The 24,980-nt window shown below is 35.6% G+C and overlaps 1 protein-coding gene across 1 annotated transcript in view; it reads left to right on the top strand.

Annotated features, from left to right (window-relative positions):
• The window catches only part of LOC306946366 (adhesion G protein-coupled receptor A3-like), a gene marked incomplete at both ends in the record, with an annotated part of 255,599 nt that overhangs the window by 29,715 nt on the left and 200,904 nt on the right, over positions 1–24,980 (top strand). The window contains one exon of the mRNA XM_079535384.1: positions 14,121–14,192. Within this exon, the coding sequence (XP_079391510.1) occupies positions 14,121–14,192 (72 nt within the window). The remainder of the gene's footprint in view (positions 1–14,120; positions 14,193–24,980) is intronic.

The raw sequence follows: 24,980 nt of genomic DNA, 5'->3' as shown, positions 1-24,980 counted from the left end.
TTCCATTCCACTAAAACTGGCTAGAAAAATCTTGACAGTAGAAAATAACCTTTGAGATTCAACATCATTCAAAAGACACTCTGCCATTTTAAATATCTGGAAATCTGTTTCCTTAAAGAAGGCTAAGAGATTACCTCTGGCCAAGTAAAATATCTTCCAGTGTAAGGGATGATATGTTTATATATCCTCTAGCACACATAATAGAGAACACAAGGTAATGGCTTTTGCTTTACTGAAGCTTTCTTTTGGCTCTGATTATATGAAATGCATACACAAAAATATTCTCCTGTGCATCGCATGATAACTGTCTTCAGATGCATGTGTATCACAATAGGTGGCTGTTACCTTGTTTGTTGCTGTAGATGTAAGAAAGATGAAAAGCAATTTAAAACTCCAACAGTTTTGACTCTACTGAATTCCCAAATAATATCTGAACACCTACATAATAGTGTCTGAAAAGTAAACATTACCTTTCTTGGAGTGACTGGTCTGACAGAGGAATGTTTCTGAGTTGTGCGCCTCCAGCAATGTATTGCTGAAATGGAGTTAAATTTACACATGCATTCTTTGCAGATAAGAGGTTTCAACTGTAATAATAGCATCAGGAAATCTATTTGCCATTTATTTAGTAAAGGAATTTAAAGTCCATGCTTTACCGAGTACTTTATTATTCGGCAGCAATTCTATAGCTTTTAGGTAAGATTCACTGTCTGTGAATACTTCAGATCTAATAATTCAAGTACTCTGCTGAGAGAAGGGCCCTCCAGGAACCATGGACACTCAAAATGGTGCTGCTTGATGAGATCCCCAAATCCTTACACTAGTTCTGACTTGCTAGCTGGGGAAAGCTTTGAGTGAGTGTGAAAGTCTTGTTGAGGTGTTCTCAGTCATAGCAGCTCCCCGACAGTTTTTCATTCCCATATTGATCGGACTGTACCCTATCCGTCTGCTGCTTGTGTGCTCTCACAGCCCAGACTTCCTTCCCTTCGCAAAGAATTGGTGATTTGAAGGCTTTTGGTGAGAGGGAAGGCTTTTGTTCCAGAGAACACAAATGGAGGGGACTACAGAGGTAACTGCTGCTTCCTGCACAGAGAAGGATGTAGCTCCCTTGCTATTTCAGAGTTCCAAGATCTGTTTCAGTATTTGCTTATGTTATTGTTTGGAGGAGGGAAAATTCATGTGCTTGGAAGCCAAGAGTCAGAGTTTGGAAACAAAAAATTTTGAAGCAAAACCCAAACCCCTTTATTCTATGTATTCCTTTACTTAACTAGCCATTTTTTGAACCTGTAAGGTGCACTTAGGGCAGCATTTTAAGCCTTTACTTTTACATTCACAATAGTTGGAAAATTTTTGATTTAAAGAAAGTTAAAAGTGACAACCAGGATTCTTAGATGGAGATTAAAAAGTCAAATCCCTCAAAAACTTCATTTCCAGACCTGTCATCTTGAAATAAGATGCATTTCATATATACAGAAACATTTTTAAAAATGAGAAGAAAATTTGAGCACAAAAGGGGAAATAATACTGCCATGGGCAGGCAACTTACTTGAATGCCTTAAGCACAGTTTCAGGTCTATCAGTCATATGGGAGAGTGTCATTATATTTCTGTGAAATGCTTTAATGCAATCTTTTATTTTTTGCATAAATATTAATATTGCTTAGACCAGAATCACTTATAATTAAGATACTGAGCTGTTCTGGTTTTTTTTTTTTTTTCATGTTCTGTGCTGAATATAATTGGTTTCTGTTGGAATAGATTGTGCAAAGGAGCTGCTCCATGTACCTGGCTCTAATTACTTCATGATCACTGCAAAACTCTGAAGGACTTGGAATAAGAAAGTTTTTAGTTTGTATCAGGGTTTTTGTTTGTTTGTTTGTTTGTTTTACTGAGATTAAAATGAAACATTGTAGAAGCTTAAATACTACTGGCATTAAATTCTATATATTAAGCTTTCTGTTACAATTTTGAAAGCGTTTACCTTTGTAAAGGAAAATCTGCTTTTACTTAATCTTCAGTACACAGCATTCACTCAGCTCTTTAGATGAAGTCTGCTGATACGTTTTAACTGTTTTGTGGCACTTATTTAAACTAATTTAAGATAATCTCTCAATCTATGTCAGTGCTTTTTTTGATATTCTCTAAGAACTTGAGCCTGACAGAAGGTTATACATCCTCCATACTTTCTAGTACACCAAATAATGCATTACTCTTAACATATCTTGTGAGTGAAATGAATGCCTGAGGCATTATTTAAGGACCTGCTGCTCTTTTTCAATTTTTTTTTTTAATTTTTTTTTTTTTTTTTTTTTTTTGGTCATTCTACTTAACTTGAAGCAGGTCATGCTAATTTTCTAAGTGTTTTGGTGTTTTGTGTTTCGTGGGTTTTTTTGTTGTTTTTTTTTTCCCCCTACTTCTGGAGCAGTTTAATAAGTAGGTGATAAACCAGTATATGTACCAGACCAGACAACCTTTACATTGGTTTATTTTGGTTGTTTTTCTTCATTGGTACTCATAGGTATGAGTATCTCCTCCCTGCTCATTTTGTTTTATTTTCTGCATTTATTTCTTCTGTTTTTCCTGCAGACATTCTCTGTTTTTATGAAAATGTCTCACTTAAGCAGCCTTCCTTCATGTCATTTCAGGCATCCCTGAATGATGTTATTGCTCTTATTATTTATTCAGAGATCTGAAGATATTTCTGAAAAATGAATAAATTACTCTGTCATCATTTTTTAAGAAAACTTTGAAAACCACTAAAAGAAATGAAAAGGGAAGCCATTAGGAATAACCGAGCTTCACTTAACATAGCTGTGATAGCTTCAGGACATGATTCCCTACAAAGGTTTTGGAATTCCTTGTGGATATTGCTGCCAGAGTTTATTACTATAAAAGTGATGTGATCAAATACTGTAGAAGTAAATGTCTTAGGAGTGATTTGGCAGAAATGCACCCTGTAAATTAATGCTGAATGCTTGCAATCAAGTATCAGAAAAGGTGGTTGAATGAACTAAACACTAACTAATGTGAAAGAAGCAAAGCAAAATAGGAGAATGTTACTTTGGTGGAAGTTGGGTCAAAGTTTAGGTAGGTTTTTGTTTGTTTGCTTTTATTATTTATACCAATGTTTTGAACAGTTGTGTTGAAAGCTTTATTTCAAAGATTGCAGATATAACTAAAATGGAAAGAACATCAAATATTGAACAACACAGCCTTGGGAAGATGGGAAGATAATTTAAAGTACCTGAGCTGATAGATAGCATTTGAGGCTAAGATTAAAGAAAGAGAAACCCTAAGTAAAACTGTCTTTGGCCACTTTAGCTTAGAAGCTGAGAGGTGCACTTGGAGATGATTGCTCCTGTTTGTTACATCGTGTGAGAACTGCCTTCCCAAACTGCTTAGGGGAATCTTAGCTTTTAGGCTGTTTTCCTAAGGTAACCATACTGCCCTTCCCCAATGCAAAATCCATTTGCAGGGTAAGAAACAACAGTGTTTAGGCTCAAAAGCAGTACTTTTATCAAAGTAAACTGAATCTTCTACCTGTTAATTCAGTGTACTGATTTGGCACACCATAATATATATTCAAACAGAAATTAAAACATGAAAGCCTGATTATTTCTAGAAGATAACATAAAATGCTTGCTTCTTATTGGGTGTATACTCAGTATACAGTTTTTCAGCATACTTTTAGCATACGTAGGTTTTTCTAAAGTAATCTCTTTAAGTTAGTGCTGAAAACAAGAGAAATTTGATATGGATTAAAAGTAAGGCAGTTTTAAATATATGTTCTCTGGGGCTCATTATTTCTGAAATGGGTGCTGAAGATCGCAGTTCTTTTCACTGTGATGTCTGAAGCCATAGTGGTAGGGTGCCATCATAGGAATACTGTGAGCAAGCTGGATGGCTGGGCATGTTCTCTCCTCTATCTCTGGAAAAGGTCTAAACCAAAGCAAGCATGTTACCAAACAGCCTGATTTCCCCCCTTCGCTCCCTGAGTGGTTCTGGTGTCCCTTTCTGTCTAGATGTTTTGGAGGTAGTAAATTAGCCATAATTAGATGTCTTGCATTTTCTGCCTCAATTGGATGCTGTTCTGAATCTAAGTTTTTAAAAGTATTTTCAAACCATCACGAAAGAACTGTAAACTGATATGATAGCCTGTGTGCATTATGCAGAGATAGTTCGTTCTCTGAATTAAATATGAATAATCACCACCTGTTTCAAATTTCAGGATTCCAATATGGCTGAACATATACTGATCGTTGTCTGCAGGACTTAAGAAAAAACTTCTTTCTTATTCCCTGTTTGCACTTAAATCTCTGCTCCTCTGTCCGCTTTGAAACCAAACAGTGCTAGAGAAGTGTTCTGATGTGTAGTTCTAATGGCTGAGGCAAAATAGAGCAAACAATTCAGATTTAACAGCCTTGCTCTTTAAAATGTCTCCTTCTGAGAGAAGAGTTTCTCTTAAAATTCATCTAGGAATTATTTTCTGTTGTTAGATGAATTTCTTTTCAGGTTTTCAGTTTTGAGATATTCTATATCCCAAAGGATATAGAGTAAGTTTTGTATTTTATTGAATTATCAGTTCACATATATCATCATTTAAGAAAGTACTACTGTGGATACCTTTTGCAAAATACAACTACAGTCTCAGCAGAACCTATGAGTTAGGATATAACCATCATAAAAGCAAACCTGTCTGGGAGGAAATCAAAACAAATTACTACAGCGAGAAACTTTAACTGCTTTTCTGGCTTTATATTCAGCACTTTTACTGTTTATCTGTTGGAGTAACTGAGACGTGCATTTTTTGAAAACCATCCTGATCGTGTTTTTCAGAAATAATATGGAAACTCTTCAGAATGCTGTTTTAGAAATACAAAAATGGCAAAACTGGGAAAAGCAGAACAGGTGTTTCAGATTTTAAAAGAAAGGTGATGGGCTGAATAAGAGTAATGATGTGAAAAAGAAGCTGATCTTGTGATCTTACGAGATCTAAATAGATGTTACGAGATCTAAAAAGATCTTACGAGAAATAAATAGAAGGTAATATAAAAAGTGTATTAAACAAGGAACGATGACTCAGGAATTCTAAATCCTTTTTCAAAGTGGCAAAGGTTTCAATGCTGATAGTTATTTGACTAAGCTGTATGTTTCTTACAATGAATCACTGTGGCAAATTACTTGTGGTAGCCTTCACTTCATTTTGAAAAAGGGATCCTAAATGAACTCCTTGGTCCCACTGAAATGAGTGAAAATTCCTATTGTACAGGATAAAGGTGTGCTTCTCTAGCTCTTGGCTGTCTCATTGATGCTGGGCACACTGAAATACACAAATCTGCAACCTTTTCTCATGCATTGGTCACTCACTTGCTCCTCCTGGTGTTTGTGCAATCACTACTGGTGAATTGTATTGAAAGTACGACTGGGTAAAAGATAAGGAAGTCTTCCCACCATAATGCAACTTGATCTCAACAGAAAGCTAATTATCCTCTAATTTTTCCTAGAAATGATGACTAGATTAAATTAATTTTTATATTACACCAGCTCAGTGAAAAACTTATTTTTGTTTATTCTGTATCAGTCTTACTTTTCCTATTAAACTGCATTTTAAATATGTGCATGTGTATATCTATTCAGTAGAGTCTGTGCGGTGAGCCAAAGGTAAAACCAGGAGCAACAAGGCATGCAGACCCACACTGTCATGCCTGCAAATGCTTTCAGAAATGGAGAAAAGAATTTCCTCCTCATTGTAGAAAGATTATTTTAAATAATTCCTCTCTTTCTTGAAAAAAAAAAAAAGTTGACAATAGAATCTTCAAAAAACTAATGCACGTATCTTTAATTAATGTGAGTAATTCTGCTAAACTCATTAGGACTCACAATTGAAAGTTAAACACATACTTCAGTATCTCAACTACAGATCATGCATGAGGTAGGTGTAGTGGCACAGTCTGAAAATTCAGTTTTCAAAAGATGTAATGGGAATGCTGTCTTATCAAAAGATAATGTTACCTGCGCTCCAGTTAAAAACATCTTAAAGTGAGATTTATCTAGACAGTTTAATGATGCTATAAATCCGTATACATGTAGGAAAATAGTAATGGTTCATCATGCTTTTATATCGTCAGTACTTCAATAGTCTATGATTTCAGTGAAGTAGGACCGCATATTTTTATTATGTGTACTGTTTGTATCTCTACAGTTATCCCCTAATTAAATGTTTTCTAGGTGTTGAATTTCTTGAATACAACTGATTGAACTTGAGCCATATAATTGCTGTATGATACTTGAAGTCTCCACTGAGTTGTGGATGTGACCTTTACATCTTAGTTTGTATGAAAAATGTGCTTTACTTAAAAGAGGATCATCTAGTTCGGAAATTTGCCAGTGCTTGACAGAAGTAATAAAATAGACAACTGCATTTATTTCTTGCAGTACTTAGAGTCCTATTAGTAATGCTTTGATTCCTGCTGTTTCTTTTCCCATTCAGTTAATGAATATCACACTGTAGTGGAGAGAGCTTGTTTCGAAAGCTGGGAGTTCTTTACCTCCCCCACTGTTACAAAATCATATTAAGATTTCTCTTTGAGAATGGCCTTCTTGCTTCCTTTTTCTTAATACATTAATACCACTGAACCAGTATTAGAGAGAGCGTGACTTATGTATCCTGCTATGGATGGTGATATTTTGTTTCACTGTTTGGTTTGTGATGTTGCTTACACAAAAATGCTTCTGAGTATGATTTTTAGTCAACTAAATCAGTTGTTGCTATGATTTATGCAAGAACTCTTTGGCTTGGTTATTTTGAATGTGACCTGGCAGTCTCTTGTATAACGCAGGAGGACTATTGGTGAAAAGCCATCAGTTTCTTCACTCTTCAAACAAAAATAAGAGTTTCACCTTATATTTTAATTTACTGAAAGTGAGGCAGTTGAGCAGTGCTTTTCAACTAAAGCAGTATTGCATTTCCATAATATGAGTGGTCAGATAAAGAGCCACATATTAGGAGAGCTCTAGTTTCTCTTACTACATTCTATCAAATGTATGGCAGATAATTAGAATTTTTTGCACATTTGGAAGAATTTTCACTCAAATGAATAATTATCTAGAAGAAAATTTCTCGTTGCTTCTAATTTTATCACTTTTTTGCTATCAAATAGTATGAGGATCAGGAAATATCTTTCAATCGATACTGTTCTAATTGGAAGCACAATTAGTACATTCGAGTTGTTTGGCTATAGCTGTTCACTTTTTTTTACCACTTGTAATACTACTTATCTACACTTAAAGGAAATTTTGATTATTTTCTGTTTTTTTTTCTAGTGCTAGAATAAAACCAATTGGAATTTGGGGAGCTAGGTGGCCAGGTCTTACTGCAGATCGTAATTATCTTGCTTAAGAGGGATGTTGCTTGAGATATTATGTGCATCTGTACTATTCTGATAACTTCTCTTGATGCTTTTTTAAAAAATTTGGATATTCTCAAACTCAGACTCAATAGGAGGCACTATGACTGTCTTAAGTTCTAAGCATGCAGATGGTCATATAAATTGATAACATTTTTCTCATCTTTACAAGTTTTTCCTACTTTCTGTTTGTTTACCAAAATATGTATTTGTCTGACACACCCTGTTCGTTTGGTGAGCTGTCAGTATTGTTCTTCAGGTAGTAGCTACAATTACTACTGGTATTTTTCTGTTGAAAGCTCCTCCATATATATATATATATATATATATATATATATATATATATATATTTTTTTTTTTAATATATATATATTTATGGTGCATATCTCAATGAATTATGCATGTTTTGGTTTAACAAGGAGGTTTTTAAACTTCAAAGTTAAAAGTTTAAAAAATTATTTTTTATTTTACACTGTGGTATTTCAGTATAAATAATTCCATTTTTATTTTGACACCATGAAGAAATGAAGTAATATTTTCACATCTATTTCGCACTACTGTGCCTAGGTGTTTATGGGATGTCTGCTCCCATACCTTTTGTATCTGACCACATAATGTCTAAGAGAAGAAGCAGCTTATAGTGTTACATGTCTATTGTTATCAGGGTGCCATGTAAAATGACTAATTATTATTAGCACATATGGGGCTTTTTTGGTTGCTGTTTCTGTTTTTTGTTTTTGTTTTTTAAATAAAAGTCATTCTGTTCTGCTTGAATTGAAGTTAGTGTATAAGTGTAGCAGAAATGCTAAGTCACGGCCTGAAGCAGTGATTGAGCACCTGATGGGAAGGCAGGGCCAACCCAGAGGAGCTCGGGTGCATGTAACGAATCTGAGTGACTGGAAGGAGTGGCGCCAGGATTCACCCCTTCCTAGACTTCATTTTAGAGTCGGCAGTGGAGGAAGTTATCTTGCTGGAGATCTCTGCCTATATGAGGTCTTCCAAAGGTATGCAGATTTTCTTCCTTTGTTTCTCTGCCCACAGCTGCTGCATTTGGGCTTGTTCTCATTTGCTGCAGCCACAGACTTTGCCACCCCACCATTACTGCTGCACTTCCCATCACATTATAGGTACCAATAAGAGAAACTGCAGAACTTGAAAACGAATTTCTTCAAACGGCTTCCACACAAAGGTCCCAGACCTACTGTCTTCATGGACTGAGCTTTCTCTCTTTTGTCAAATTATCTTGGATATCCATCTAGCACACCTTCTTAATCTATAAACTGGGGAAAAAAGCAACAGGAATTAAAAGGAAGTGTACAGCACTGGCAAGAGTGGTTGCTCTTATCTGCAGTACTTCTGTGTACCTTCAACTGGTCTTGGAGCATGCTGTGAGTGAAGGAGCTCAGAGAAGTTCATTTTCTAGATGTTGGTTGTTCAGCTCATCTATCAGCTAGATACAGATTTGGGTTAGGTCTGGTCTGAACTATTTCCTAGGCTGCTCAGTAGAAAATCCAATGCAATTTGACATTTTCTTAGTCTTCACTTAGGAAAAGTAAATAAATGTATTTTTTCCTGTGAATATTATCAGAGGAAATGCATATTTTCAACAATGAGTCACTCTTCCTTCTATGTTCAGTATGCATTTGGGAACAGGATGGTCCATCTAAATGTTTTGTCTTTCTTGGGCCTGTTTATCTGAAATGGGGTTTTTCCATGGGATTTGCTGCAGCATGAGCTCACACTGTAGGTTTTACTGAGTGGGATGCGGCATCGTCTTGCTGTAGAGGCCTCAGCTGTGGAATTTGTTTATTATGATGAATGAACCCAAGTCCATTGACTTCAAGGGCATAGCATAAGGATTCTTTTCCTCTGCTTGAGGGGTTGTAGGTGAAGTTTGTTTGCATTATGATTGAGAGTTTTTTATTCGGTGCATTTTGAAATGCTGTTAGTTTTGTTAGTTTTTTTGTTAGTTTTTCTGGATGTGTTTTATACCTGAATAGGAGGACTTTGTTGCACAGGATTACATATTTCTGCAGACTTTTTTTCAGCCTTTCACTAAGGCAAAACTCATGGAAGCCATTTAAAATAACTGTGTTAAGATTTGCGTTCAATTAATTCTAACCAGGAGGGACCAGGAAGGATATTCAGTGGAATGGATTGTGATTCATTAAACATACAGGCCTTGAATATCAACTGTTTGTATGGTTTTTTTCCCACCACACTCACTTCCTCCAGAGAAGAGGGGAAAAAAGGTTTCCATGTAAACGTGAACCTTCAACCTTTATATGGGTAAAAAGGAAAAACTGAATGACCATGCTGCTAAGAGGGCTATGATCTGGCCTAAGGAGATAGGGGGCACCAGTTGGCTAATCATCTCATAGCAGATCTTTTGCGCTTTTGAATTGCTTTCACCACTGATTCTTGTACCTCCCAGATAAATAATACTGCTGTGTAAAATTGAGGCTGGATGATTTGTTTGAATGTATGGATGAAAGAGCACATAGCCTGTGCTGCAGCCCAGAAGTGGATTTGCATGATATGTAGGTAATGTGCTCTAGGATGTAGCTACAGGTCACACGAGAGAATTTGAAGGATACCCCTTCAGAGCCTGTGTGGAAAGACAAACCTGGTGTAGAGTTACTGTCTTCTGAACACCACCCCTGAGGCAAACGATCCCCTGGAATGTCTTGTGAGAAGGAGCCATAAGATGCAAAATGCTTAATGAAATTCAGTAAGTGTCTGGTCAGGTTAGTGGTGCTGTTTTAGTTAGATGGATCCCATGAGGAGTAGAACTGAGAGTACCATCATCTGATATGTTTGGTTTGCATTTTATCTTCTGGTTACTTTGGGTTTGGATCATGACATATGTTGAGTACTAGAGTTCAATTTGAAAACTGAACTCTAAAATAAATACCTTCACAGAAGGCTTCTCTAGGAAATGATTTACTTATTTTATTTTTAAAAGAAAAGTAAAGCATTGAATGGAATTTGGTTTAGGAAAATAGCTTCACTGAAATAAAGAGTGCTCATTTTCTTAGTGTTTCTCAGAATAAAATATTTATAATGTGAGATTCTTAACACATGGCTAGAAACTGATAATTATTTAAACCAGCTGCCTTGCTGCAATATTTATTTAATCATTGTGATTAAATGGCATAAGAGAAAAAATAAGACAAGTGAAAATGCTGTGAATAAATAAGATGTGAGAAATACTCCATAACAGTGTTTGCACAGCAGTGATTTGTTCTAAAAAAAATGAAAATTATATTTAATCATTTACTAAGTGATTCATTTTCTGATGTGGTTAAAAGTACTTTTACATCTGGAAGTGATCCAAAATCGAACATATCAATAGCACCTTTTCCCATGTGTTTATCTAATAAACCTTTGTGTTTCTTGTTAGTATGTAAAAAGGATGTTCTTTTTCCTTGAATTTTTGTTGATCTCTGATGACATATTTTGTAAGCAGGTGACTCTATTTAAAGGAAAAGTGATAACTAACGTAAGTTATAATTCTTATTTTTTGTGTATATTCAGTCACTCTTGAAGAAGTAATATACAAAATTATTCAGTGTAACTTCAGCATCAAGAGTCAGAGCTATAATTTTACTAGGCATTGATTCCTTGAGAGGGTTTCTTTTCATCACCTGTAGTTAAGCCTTGTTTCTGTTTTTGCATTCTGAACAGTGTAATTTTTCTCCTTTCTAGCTTCTACTCACACCAATTGTCCTTGGAAGGGAACAGTTTCATGAGTTCCACTAAAACTTTAATAAGCGATTAATTACTGTACAAAAATAATGTGATTTACATTTGCTAGTGACACAGGTTTTCGTAATTACAGACCAGCTCCATTGGTGCAAACCAAATCCATTCTGATAGCAGCCTGTTGCAAGCTCTTGGGCATGACTGAAGCTAATTAAAAGCAGGTGGATCCTTCCTGTTTAACGGACCGACAAGCTCAATGAAATGTAGATAATTTATAATTCTTCCCTAACAATTAAAATATACTTTTTTCCCACAGACCTTATTGGAATGTTGGGTTTCTATAAAGCCATGATTCTTTCATGTTCTGAACAGAAAAACAATTTTATTTTAACTATAGCATCCATACTACCATGTTTATAGAACCTGCATTTTAGTTGGCAATGTAAAGAGAAGGCCCTGAAGGAAACCTTAGTTTTGAAACCTGATCTCTGTGTGAAAGTCTCTGTGAAAGTCTGGTGTAAAGATTTGAAAGAGTTACTTCAGAAACACAAATCAATGTAGGTATGCTCTGTGATATTTTTTAATTTTTTAGTGTCTGTTGTATTTCTAAAGACTTAATTTCTCCTTCAGAAAAATGAAATAATGATTCAGTGAGATGGCAGCATGGCTCATGTTTTGCAATATTGCCATGTTTATGATCTGAGTGTTCACATAAAACTTGTAATTTATTATTAGTTAGATAGTTCCCTTTCATTTCTTTGTTTTATTTTGTTATTTTGAGTTTATTTATGTAAAAGATACCACCTTCTGTCCATGCACATAGAGGAGACCCAGAGGTGGAGTAGGAGACTTGTGGGACTTTTATGGACTTGCCAGGAATGTTCAGACTGCCTTCTTTTTCTAGGCTTGATGAACAAAAGTCTGGAAAAACAAATTGGCACCATGAACGTTATTCAAAGACAGAAATAGTTGTATCTAAGCCAGATGAAAGTTCTGAAGTACGTGTATCTTTGCAAATCAGACTATCCAGAAGAGTCCAAATATAATATTTATACCTAATGTCACTGTAATAGACCTTAGAGATGGTCTCTCTGTAACATAGCGTATAACCAAATGACCCAATATGAAATGGAATTTAAGATGTTAGTCTTTCTAAGCCCAGCCAATTTTTATTTTCAGACTTTGCTTTTTTTTCCTGAATGATCCCAGTGCAGTGCAGCCTCAGAATATACGAACAGAATATAATAATAGAAAGAATTATGTATTTATGTTTTTCTTTTTACATGTTCATAATTTAAAAGCGATTCTTCAGTTTAGTCAGTCACAGTGTAAGTACCTATAAAGTTTAAAAACAAAAAACAACAAAACCACAAACTGACAGATAATGCAAATTGAACAGCTTGCTGCCTTGTGGTCTTGTCATTGCTGAAATGTATTGCTAAGATTGTAGTAAGGAGCTGTTAGAGAAATACATACAATCTTTTTTATCTGAGAAGTAAGAGGCAAATCTTGTGAAATACAGTTTCCTAGTTGATGACAGAATAATGCTTATGTATAGTGGAGCTGTATTTTTTGGTGATAGAAATAGGATTCTGTGTGCTTTAAAATACTTGGGTTTAAGTGTTTGTCTGATTTCAACTAGTGCCACGAGTGTTTTATAGTGACCTGCTCTGGTTAAGAAGTAATGCTGCCCGGGCATATTCATGACACCTTGGTGTAGTACCAGATCAGTTCCTAGCTCAGAACTGAGTTGCTCTGCTATTCATGTCTTCTGATAGTGGGTCATCAAATTGCATCAGGTTATTTGTACATGTCTAATTCTTGCCAGCATTTTAAGTGTCCAATAACAGTAATTATATTGTCTGATTATCAGTGGTGTTGTCTCTTGCATATGGACTTGAAAGTTGTTCTAAGGTGTATGTGCTGTGTAAAGTACTTGTTGTTTATATGTAATAGGAAATACTAAGAGCCAGACAAATTAAGATAGTCTTGTGCAACAGATTATTTTAAAACATCACAAAAATAAAAAGTTGAGACTTAATGAATCAAGTTTGCTAGCTAAGAGCAAAAGATGTCTTTTGAAATTTTGTTACTAGCTTTATCACAAGCAATGTCTCTTACTTTGAAGTCATCTTCTGTGCACTACAAAAATGTAAATGTTATGTAGGAGAACCCATTTTTTAAGCATTTGGAAAAAGATTTGTTAGCAGAATTTTTTTTTCCTGCACATTTTACAATCCTTAGATCTGTAGAAAAAAAAATGATTTATTGAATTTTGAAATCAGTTAATTTTTCTTTTGTGAATTGTAAAATTTTAATAGGTATTAAGTAAATTTTAATAGGTATTAAATAAATTTAATCGTCAGAACGAGTTGCGTGTTCATATTGTACTGCTTCTGAAATGTAGCGATGAAAAACACCGAATTAGGACCTCTTATGAAATTGACAGTAGGAACAAGAAGAGCTGATGTATTTTTCAATTGCTTGCATGCACAGAGTTTGCGTGTGTGCTTCATGGTTGTGAATGGGACAGATGAAGCTGAATTACTAAATTTCTACTGTACAAAGGGTAGAGTCAGTCTTTGTACATCCCTGCTGTAGCAGCCACTGAAAAGTGATTAGACAGTCTTCCAGTAACTGTAGAACAGTTCTTAACACATCTCTTGCTTGATCAGCCTTTTCCTGGCTGGGAAATGCAACAAATATGTTTACCAATGGTAACTTTCAATCTGCGAGTGAAGTGGGGGCACTTACCAATGTCATACTTTTCAAGTTGCAACCAAAGTTCATTTGTTGACATTCTTGAGAGTGCATTTATTATTAAATAAAGAAGAAACTAGCTTCTTCAGAAAATCGTAATCTTTATGAACTGCTATGCTGGGAAAATGCAAATGAAGCAGAGAATTTTGTGATTAGTATTTTACAGAGCAGTCATTTACTGTAATTGCATGTTTTTAATCAGTAGAATTATCGTGTTCTATTAACCAAATTCTTTCCTGAATTCTTCTAGGATTCTGAGTAACAACAAGATCTTATGGTTGAAGAATGGCTCTTTCTTTGGACTGAGGTCCCTGGAGAGACTGTGAGTAACTGATCAGCCTCTTCCTTCTTCAATTAAAAAGTCTTTATATTTTGAATGTAAAACCAAACCTTGGATAAGAAAGTTGAGGTGTTCTGAAATGTAGTGTGCAGTAGATTTTCTAAGCAACTGTCAAGTTAAGAAATTGCATAGAAATGAGTGAATAGGGATGGACGTGGAAAATACAGGAAGGCACTACCATCAATTTGAAACTAAAATAAACAGCTAGTCAAAGACTTGTACTACACTGTGTACACTATCACAGGGAAGACTGGTATATGTAACGGTAACACTAATGTACCTGACATATAGTTTGGGTTGTTTAACTCGCTGGTCTCCAATACTTTCATTTTTTAATTCTATTCTAGACAAAGAAACTGAACAGCATTCCTCATTAGAGCAGACAATGACTTTGACAAAGCTCTGTGATTGTGTGTTTGTAGCCAGTGTTTGGAAGGGCAGGAAGGATATTTCCATCTAATCTGTTCAGAAGCAACCTATGAATTAGGAAGGAAACATTTAGAAGCGTCAGTGGAATAAGCGATACTTTAGTAACACTATTTTCTGTATGTGTAGGTCACTCATTTGAAAATAATGCTACCAAGTCTAAAAGTCCATATTTAATATCAATGGGAAACTTTACTGTTGTGTGTAAGCCATGCGATTAAATTATACACATCTTGTTATCTCCTGCAGGTTGAATTAAATTAATTTTTGTTCCTTCCTGAGAATATCTTCGTTATATAGAGCTGTTGATGTGAAGTAGTTGTTACGTTTGTGAGTTTGTGAATGTATTCTGACATGTGTTTCCATATGCAAATAACCCAGAACAACGCCCCACATTTAAATGAGCTACAGCTAACTGTCTGAACAGTCTCCATTTAAAAAAAAATAATAAAAAAATTGTACGGTTATAGATGTTACATTTAATATTGGGAATATTGAATGGTATGGAATGAACAGCATTTATGTTGTATATTATATAGCTGGTGAACTTTCAGTTTAAGAATGATTGGATGTTTATAAGGATGTTTGCAAATATTGAGGAAATCTGGAGTAAGGGATAGAATTACAAATCAGTAAATTAAATCCTAAGATATTACAAGTTGTGTTTAGAAATAAAAAAATATTTCCTCTGTATTTTTCTTTTTTCTGTGTTTAATTTGCATTTCTACGCATCTTCTGACATGGGAACTTCAAACAAATATGTGTATGGATTCATAATGAATAAAACTTGAATATGCTGTATCTTAGCAATAGTACTGAGCATGTACTCTTAAAATGTATATTAATCACCTGTTAGGGAAATATTTTCAACCTGAAGAGACACTGCAGACATTATTGAGAACAATAACAAAACAAAATGCCTTGAGTGTGTGCAGCCTTAAGTATCATCACCATCTAAACCCTAGTTTTATGGTATTGACTTTTTTTTTTATACAACACTGCCGATGAAATGAGTCTCGTCTCTGTATATGCTGACTGCTATTTGACCATGATGTTAATACAAAATCCATAAGTTGTCCTTGAAGGCTAGGAGTGACATTCTCATCAGATTCAGATGCTCTGTTGCTCGTTGTCTGTCCATATGCACTTCTCATAAATACCTACAGTAGCCCAGTTTTATCTGGGGGGTTAGAAGTGGCTTGGTTAGTCTTCTAAGAGGTGGAAACAGTGAGTGTGGATGAACTACCTCTGGATGAGTGCCCCTAACACTTAGACAAAGGTTTCCCCACTGTATTCTTGTATACAAGCCACTTCAGAGTGGTATTTCATGTGTTTAAGATGGAGGACCATAGCAGCAACTGCTGGCATTTTTCATGGATCATCAAAGTGGACCAAAAGAATTTTTATTCCTTGCTTTAAAGGTGAGATGCAGAATCCTATGAAATGTATTAGCAGGAAAATCCAGTTGAGGTGATGTTCAGTTCACAAGATCATGTGGTTAGAGGTTTGGACGTGCTGGAGTTAAGTGATATTCATTCAATTTAGGTTTGCACTCCTTGTGGTCTTACTGGGAACAGAAGGTTAGGGAAGTGAATGCCATAGATACAAGAATCATGCATGTCAGTCATTCTTTTGTGGTTACTGGGAACCAGAAAAGCATTAGTTCATGTGGGTGATGAAGTAATTTAACATCCAACTTGAAGACTTTAGAGTTCAATATTAAATTTTGCGTTCCAAGACGTATCGCAACAGGATTTGGATTACAGAAATGCTAGTCCTCCCAAGCTCTGGTGATTTCCCAGCAATGTGTTGCCCAAGTGAGAAGCCTTGCTGAGCAGTTGCATAAAATGAAGAATTCTAGTTTGAAATCACTGAGAAGCATTAGTTGTTTACACTTGAACTGACTGTTCTAAGAGTAAGGCAGTAGCTATTTATCTAAAGACCATGGTAGGTTGTCCTGTATTGTGCATGAAGCACGTTATTTATTTTAGTTGTTGTTATTATTATTGTAGTTGGATCTTGTCTTATTTGTTTTTTCCAGGCTTCTCAAAATACGTTTTTTAAGCATAGCATTAATATAAGTTTTCTATTTCAAATTGTATTCATTTGTATTACTGCTGTAAAAGAAAATCTGATACTAGCTTCTATGGTGATACAACCAGCTAGGGAAAAAAAAAAAACACCACAAAACACAGATCTGAGTATACAGTTATTTCCCTTGTGGTAGTAGAAATATATTAATAAAGTATTAGTAAATACATTATTATTAAAAATAAAACATTTAATATCTTCTATATTAAAGATTATATAAGTAAAAATTATCAGAGTATGTTTATGAAATATTAGCTCTTTTACTGGAAAGCTTATAAAAATGCTTTGAAAAACCCTATTTTACAAAGGGTGTTCTTTCTGTATTCTGTGAGCGTGACCAGTGACTCACAAGAGTGCTCTGTAGAGATGGCAGACTTTCTCAGCACTCAGCTCAAGTTTTCTGAAACCCTTGTGCTCATTTGTGAGTCAACCTTTACAAATGTGTTTTAGCATCTGGATCATGATGCACCTCTGTGCCTCTGGGTTTACTTTGTAGTCTAACTAAAAAGAGGTGAATACTATTACTTAAATACCACGTGGGAATAGAAACTTTCTGAAAACTTAGGTTTTGTAGTACTGTACTCAGTTATATAGACTTTGACTACTCCCTTTGTTTTGGATGAAAATCAGAAGCCTGGGTAGAAAAATAAACTTTTTTGAAGCAAATGTGGTAAGCAAAGTGTTAACACCTTGAAGCCATTTCTGTGGTACACCCTATGGAGATGGCTTCATATCTGGGGAGCTCAGAGTTCAGTTTGGATTTGAAGCTTGGGGCAAAGACTTGCCAACTTGTAATGGTTTCAGTTTCAGTGCCTTCTTTGTTGGTATTCAGTGTCTTTATTCTTATGAGATGCACTGATCTGAGCAGGACAGCATCTGTTATTACAGTCAAGTAAGTTTTTCACATGCTTTGAGTACCACAAAGGAATGGCAAAGCAAGTTTTCTAAGCCGTGAAACAGGTGCTCCTTTTAGGTAAGTCTCAGACTCAGAGGCTTTCATTTAAGTAAGCATGATTTTGGAGGACCTGAATAACTGAGTGTCTATATAGTTTGTATATAGTTCAGTGCTTAAAAAAAATATTCTGTAAATTGAAACAAGATATAAAATAGAAAAATTTCCATTATAATTTGGTTATTTCTTCTAATTTTTATTTTTAACTCATTGCCTATAGGAATAACCATTACTATCACCCAAGGAATCACAGGTTAGTGCAGATTACCACATTACTAGGATGTACTGTATCATGGCATTGTATTGCATGGATCCTGCTCCAACATTGTAGAGCAAATGAATATTATGAATAACAGTAGTGGCAAATTTCTTTATGCTTGATAATACCTGGCCTCTAAAAACTTTTCTGGAAAACACTGTTGTCCCCAGAATCATGAAGAGGACTACAATTGAGACTATTGGGCCAGATGTTCCAGCTATGCTGGACCCAAAGTTGAGGTCTATGCTATGAAATTAAATGTTTTCCCCTCATCCTGATGTCAGTTGGCACAAAAGAATGTGCAGCAAGCTGTTAACCACACTATTCTTGTTCTTATTCTCCTCAACTTTACCTGGATAGCTTGTTTTGTGCTGACCCCCGTGCTACCTCTAGCAGATGCCACTCTGTTGTGGCTTCCAGTCCCCTGTGGGTTTCCTGGTGCTCACTAGGATTGATCTTGTAGTTATGAATTTTTTTTAAATGGGTGTACGAGGTCTCTCTCTCTCTCTTTCGTAACAGAATGTACGTTTTTATGAAGTTTACAGAAGCATAATTACCTCTGGGACTGCTGCTACGTTGTCCCATGTGGCTGAAAGTCTTTATCAGGTTCAGAAGTTATTTGGAGAGAATCAACAAACAAAAACAAAGAAACGTACACAAACAGAACATGATTGCATAAGCGGCGTTTCCTTGGGAAATCACGATGGAAGATCACTACGCAAGATTACACATATTTTTCACAGTTGACCCAGAACAAAAGCATGTCAGGCAGTAAGACTTCAAGTTTCAGTAAAACTATCACTGTTACATTTTTCCTAATACTCCTGGATGTGTTTCTAGACAAAGAAAAATTCCACTGAAATATTTTTAAGATTTAAAAAAAATTTTTTTAACTGTATAGACCAGTTCACACACTGATTGTGCCTTCATTAAGTGTTGTGGTATTATCAGGCTACCAACTAAGCAGCCAAGTGTTGTCCTATTTACTACTAGATAAGACTGAATAAAACCTTAGTTATAGATTGCAGTACAATTACTTTCTGCAATTCTGTATTGTGCTATGCAACTGAAGTAATAGCACATTAACTTGAGGGAATGAAAGAGCAGGAAAGGCAAACACAATGAATTAGATCATAGGAAAAAAAACACATTGTTTAACAGCTGTTGCAAAAATATGGTATTTGGTTATTCTTCAGCAAAGCTCAAGTGATGACAGGTCAAAGTATAAAGGTTTTACATTTCAGTATTCTGAAGTGCTTCTCAGAATGTAAAATTTACATTCTCTAAATTCCTGGCCACTGCTTTTTTCCTGCCTGTACATGTAAAATGTGCATGTATACATGCAGAAACAGAGATGTGCATCTTTGACTGTGAAGGATTGGAAGAATGTTTAAAGAAATGCTGTAACAATTTAGGTTTCAACAAAATTAACAAATTAAAATTTTAATTACTTGTTTTGTTTTTTGAAATCTTTTAAAAATAGGTAAAGACTAGTTATTACAAGTTAGTATTTTGCAATGACATCCAGGATTCCATTGCAAAAGTGGTTGTTGTTTTTTTTTGTTTTTGTTTTTTTTTTTTCTGAAGAGCTTGCAGCTAAGAGGCTTGGCTGTAACTTCATGTAAACATGTTGCATAGAGTGGACTAATTAATCTTGGAGACCTCCGATAACCACATTAATTCATCTCAAATACAACTTAGCCATGTTCTGAGAAATGCTGTGACGTTACTCGGGGAGAGGGTGTTTTAATATGCATTTCTTACAGCTCTCTGTTGTGCAAGTAGTCACAGCATGACTGAAACTATTCACTTTTATTTATTTATTTGGAGAAATAAGAAGGGAAATCAGTACAGATTTCTTTCAAGCAGCTGAAGTCTTGACATTTTTTGTTTTTCGAATCCCGCATGGATTTAGTGAATTCTCTTGTTCCAGTTGACAACCATAAACAAAAAGCTTGGTTTTTTTATACTCACCTTTGGTATTCTAAAAGAATAAAAATATAAATGCTCCAGCAATTATTTTTCCTTGTCTAGCAATGCATTGGGGGAAACAAGCAATTCTTCATTTTTAATTTCTTATTGTGTTGGCTTGTTGTAATTGTTTGCAACAATTTCATTATGCTAAAAAGCTAGATGAAGTGGTTGAGTATATCCCAGCAGATGAGGAAGGTCAGGAACAGTTATTTGGAATGATGTTTCTCCTGCTGTACTTTGTGTAATCTCTCTAAACTGGGCTGAGAACAGTTCCTGTTCCTCTCTGTGTTCATTGAACTTGAGTTACCCTTTAAGACTCAGTGTATGATTGAGAGATGACTACAGTGTTGTTAGCTGAGCAGAGTGATAAAGGACAATTCTCATTCAACATTTATTACTTTTTATTTGTTTAAAAATAAAAGAAAGCAAAAGCTAAGCTATTACATCGGAGAGGGGAAAGGGACAACAGGAAAACCCACCATTGCTTCTGAGTTCTCCAAACTTCAGACATTATGTCTTAATGTGCAGTATCAATGAGAGATGATTTAGTGTCACACCAGGAATTATGAAACTTGTTATTGTTAGCATGACTGTCAGAAACAGAAGAGTTAGAAATTAAAAAACTGTATTACCCTCTTTCTAATAGGCACAGGTACTGTAAGTCTTACAAGGATGATGTGCCTGTCAGGGTACTTGTAATGCAATCTGACAGAAAGTTAATGGATTTTTTTCCTCTGGTTAATTATTATTTTCCAGCACAAAGTCACAATATAGACTACTAAACATCATATGTTTCATATTGTTATGGATGAGACTACTCTGTATGCATATCCGTAAAGAGCCTCTACAGCACAGCACTGAGAACAAACAGCATTTTCAAGGGAGTCAGTGCTTCCTTTTGGATATTACAGTGCTATTGAAAAACAGTAGCAATTAACTCTGGAAAAACTGGTTAGCAAAGTCAGTGCCATAGCTCTAGTTCAAGATGTCCAGAACCAAGTGTGATTTCCATCTTTTTTTCTACCTTTAGATTGTTGCTGACTTGTGTTCAGTGTTCATTTCTCTGGATCTCAAATAAATTTTCCCTCTGATAAAAACAGTATGGTCTACCAGGCCACGTCTGTACTCTTATTTCTGGGCTTCAGAGTGAGATGTGAAGCTTGTCACCACTCATTTGCTGCTAGGAATTTATACCATGCTAAACGGGCTGCTGGGATTGCGTTCTTCCACTCCTGGCAGTGAACAATAGTTTCAGCCTGGGCACAGAACTGCCAGCTGCTAGTATATGTGCTATCGTAACGGTATTTAAGACATCCGTGGTTTCTCAGGCTTCATTGCTATGCTTGTAAGATTTTGCATTTCTTTTTCCCTAACAACACACTTCTGTTGGAAATGCCACATGCCAGTATAAAAACATTTCCTAGGGATGCAGCAATTTAAGGAACATCTTTGTCAAATGTGTCAGTACTTCATTTCAAGTATGTACTGTTTTGTTTCCACTAGAGAACCTTTTTGCAGTGATAAAGCCAAACTATACGACGAAGGACTGAAGCAAGCCGTGTACCTTTTCTATAAAGAAATGACATGTTAATTGTTGGAGAAAAACTAGAAGTGCAGTTTAAGGGCAGTTTGTGTGCAGTCATGTTGCAGTGTGCTGGAAGCCAAGTTGGCAAGGATTGATGCTAGCTGGGAATGACTGAGTTGGTCTTACCAAGTGAGCTGTGAGCTAAGTTGCTAGAAGTCCTCTGTTTAGTATTTTGTGGTTGTGATTCCTCAGCTGTAAGCTGTTGCTTATGTGGATGGAATAATACTTTCAGACTTGAAAAAGTATTGCAATATGTCTTGTATTTACATGTAACGTGCTCACTAGCATTTTTACTGTTCACGTGACCAAAAGTGATTGCCTCATTTGGTCACACCTGGACATAAAATGTGAGAGACCACAGGCTCTGAACAGGAACATCTCCCCTGTGTACCAGTAAAAAGCTCTGAACTCTATTCTTCCCCTGAGAGCTCTTGGGCTATACTGAATTACTTGGTTTTTTTTTCTCTCTATCTCTAACTGGATATCAAATGGTAGATGTTTCTCACTTGCTTAGTCACAGAAAAAGAATAATGTATAAAACATATTCTCCTTCGGAAGCTTAACTGTGCAGACTTGTGAGGTCTCTGATGAGGACCTGCTGTTGCTTGCTCACATCACAGTAGTACATAAATCTGCCAAGGGCAGGCATTGGCCTTTGGATATCATAGCCATCAAAATTTTTTGGAGTGCCTGCAGAAAGCATAGCTTATTCTCTAGCTCTGTACTTGACTAAGAATCTTTGAGATGATAAAATTAAAAAGAAAAAAAAGAAAAAGAAGAAATTAATGAATGAACTGCATTTATGCCAATTGAGTTTTAAAACTCAAAACAAACAAACAAAATAACCCAAAAGCAAAACAGGAGTAAGTTGTCTAAAATAGTTAGGAAAGCTGATGTAATGTTACAGCTGTGGGCAGTTTTTCTTTCCGCTTCTTAATATAGACACAATTGATTACTTGGCTGTAGCATAGTGCTGCGTATGTCAAGTAGGTACAAAATGGTTGTTCTCACGAGAAAATTGCATGCAGACTTAGCACATGATAAGCTGTCTTGCGTTAACACAAATTACCTCGTTCTTGAAATGGAAAGTGACTGGGAGAGCTATAGAGGATGTTTGTGTAGTCTGAGCTATGCACATATTCAGTGGAAAAAAAGGAATTACAAAATTCCTCCATGGTCTACTTTAGGAAGTGTTTTGTTGAAAGGAACATTGTGCTGGAATAAAAATGTGGATTTGTATTGTCCTGGGTACTGAATGAATAAACTGAAATTATTCTACACAATGATACTGAGCTTCATCTCATAGAAATAAGCAATTTTAGTAAAAAATAAGCCACTTGAGTTAGCATAATGCAAGAAACTTGTCGAAGCATAAATAAAATGTTTTTATCATGCTTTTATAACCCAGAAAACTGCCGGAGGGGCAGCCTGAAACTCTTCGTAACAATTCATTTCTATGAAAAAATCTGGAAGATGCTACATCAGGAAAAATGATTTTAGTTGTAGGTTATCAAGGAAAAAAAAAATAAAGTAAAAAGCATGCCCCCTCAACCATTCCTGTAATGCTTGTGCTACAATGCTGTAATTACTGGCCAATGAAAGAAAATTTTACCACTGATGTATGCTCCCCAAACACATGGTGCATTGGTTATTTTCAGTGAGTATTCTATTTCTTTATGTTCAATATTCATGTTGTTGTCAGTGCAAAGCAAGTTAATGCTTTTTAAAAGACCTTAAAGACGTGCATTTCAGCTGAAATGAGAATTTCGAGTACACTGTGTTCAGAACAAAGCAGTGTTTTCTGTACTGTGTCAGCAGCTAAGTTGAGCATTTGATAGCTTTTCCCCCTTTGTACCATTAATTGCTTGTAGGTATTTCTGAGAAGTGCTGGTGCCTCACAAGGGACAATTCTCCCAGCTGAGTGAAGTTTGAGTACTGTATTAAGCTTTCCTACTGTACAGAGTTATGTGAGCTCAAAAAATATTTAGGAATGTGAGAGCAGAAATTGCAGCCAGGCTGTTTCCAGGGATAAGAAGAAAATTTGTTCAGTGCTCCCTGTCATAATGTATGCCATAAACCATGCTGTTAATTGCTTTCCAGCACTCCATTAAGAACTCTGAAACGTCAGTTCAAAATAATGTCTCTTAAAATTATAATGTGTCAGGGAAGATGAAGTCATCATGTCATATGTTTTTTTCTTTTTTTTTTTTTTTTTATGTTTCTTTGCCATTGGAACACATAAATCCTTATCAGTCCAAACCTGACAGTTCCTTTGACCACAGCATGGGCACCAACATTTTTTCAGTGCCTTACCAGTTCAGGTTGCCGGCATGTAATGTGTGTGTAATGTGTGTAATACTTCCTCTCTTGGCCTTTTTTGGCATTTTAACAAAAAGGAGGAGTGGAGAGGAACCTCCAAAAGCCATGTCCTGCATCGAGTAAAAAGTAATATGTTGCTGCTGAACATTGCAGTGCCAAGAGGCGTCTGCAGTAAAGATGCAAAGATTCACGTCACAAATTTTGTTTTCTAACTTCAGCAAACCCCAGCCAGGCACAGAATTCCTTCTGTAGCAACTTCAAACAGAGTTTTGAGCAAATAATTTAAGGGCTGCTGCAAATCTTTTTTTTTTTCTCCCTGCATTAGCTGCATTCTTCTGCATTACTTTTCCATTTTTAATATGTATCTTAATGGCCTACCCATGTTATTTTATAGGACTGTTATCCTTTAATTTAAACAAATTCCTTTCTCATTGTGGTGTTCACCACTAATAAACAATGCTGTAATATTTACTTTCTTTGGCGAAGCAAACCAAAACTAGGCTAATCTCAATGACATCATGAGAGTAACTATGAAGTGTTTATATTTATGGGCACAAAGCCTAAAATGTATCTAAAAGTGACATTCTTGTCTGATTTATTTTGTATCCAATCACAATATATTATTTTTTTGATAGTCTAGCAAGTGGATTTATATCCCATTTATTGAATACTTGGACAAGAAAAAATTCAGCTTGGTTTAACATCTGAAAGTTATGCTCGTACTGTGAAGCTCATGTATAGCTGAATAAAAGGAAAAACCCTTCTTGAGTACCCACATGCAGAAAATACTCTCTGGAAATTCATTGGGATATTCAGGCTTAGAAGATCTATGTAAAGTATAAAGCTGCTTTCTCTGGTCTTGTGTAATAGTGCTGACCAAATTGTCATTTAAGCCTTAGGAAACTTGAAAGCTCCCTACTGATGACACTGAATTGATTTCTACTTTCCTCCTTATTGTTCTGTTCTCCCTGAATGGGGGAAGTTTTTCTTTCCGCTGTCTCTAAAATTGAAAATTTGGTAAATGAAACTTACTTATTCTTTTTTTTATTGGAACTGTCATCTGCATAGAGATAGAGGGTAAAATACAAACCTCTGTCTCCCAGTTTCCATGTGTTCAGGTGTGTAGGTAGAGGTTTGTAATGAGCACTTTGTAGTTTACGTAAA

This window comes from Tetrao urogallus (genome assembly GCF_951394365.1).
Source record: "Tetrao urogallus genome assembly, chromosome: 5".
NCBI lineage: Eukaryota > Metazoa > Chordata > Aves > Galliformes > Phasianidae > Tetrao > Tetrao urogallus.
The sequence above is the reverse complement of the archived record's forward strand: the minus strand, read 5'-3'. Positions and strand labels throughout refer to the sequence as shown.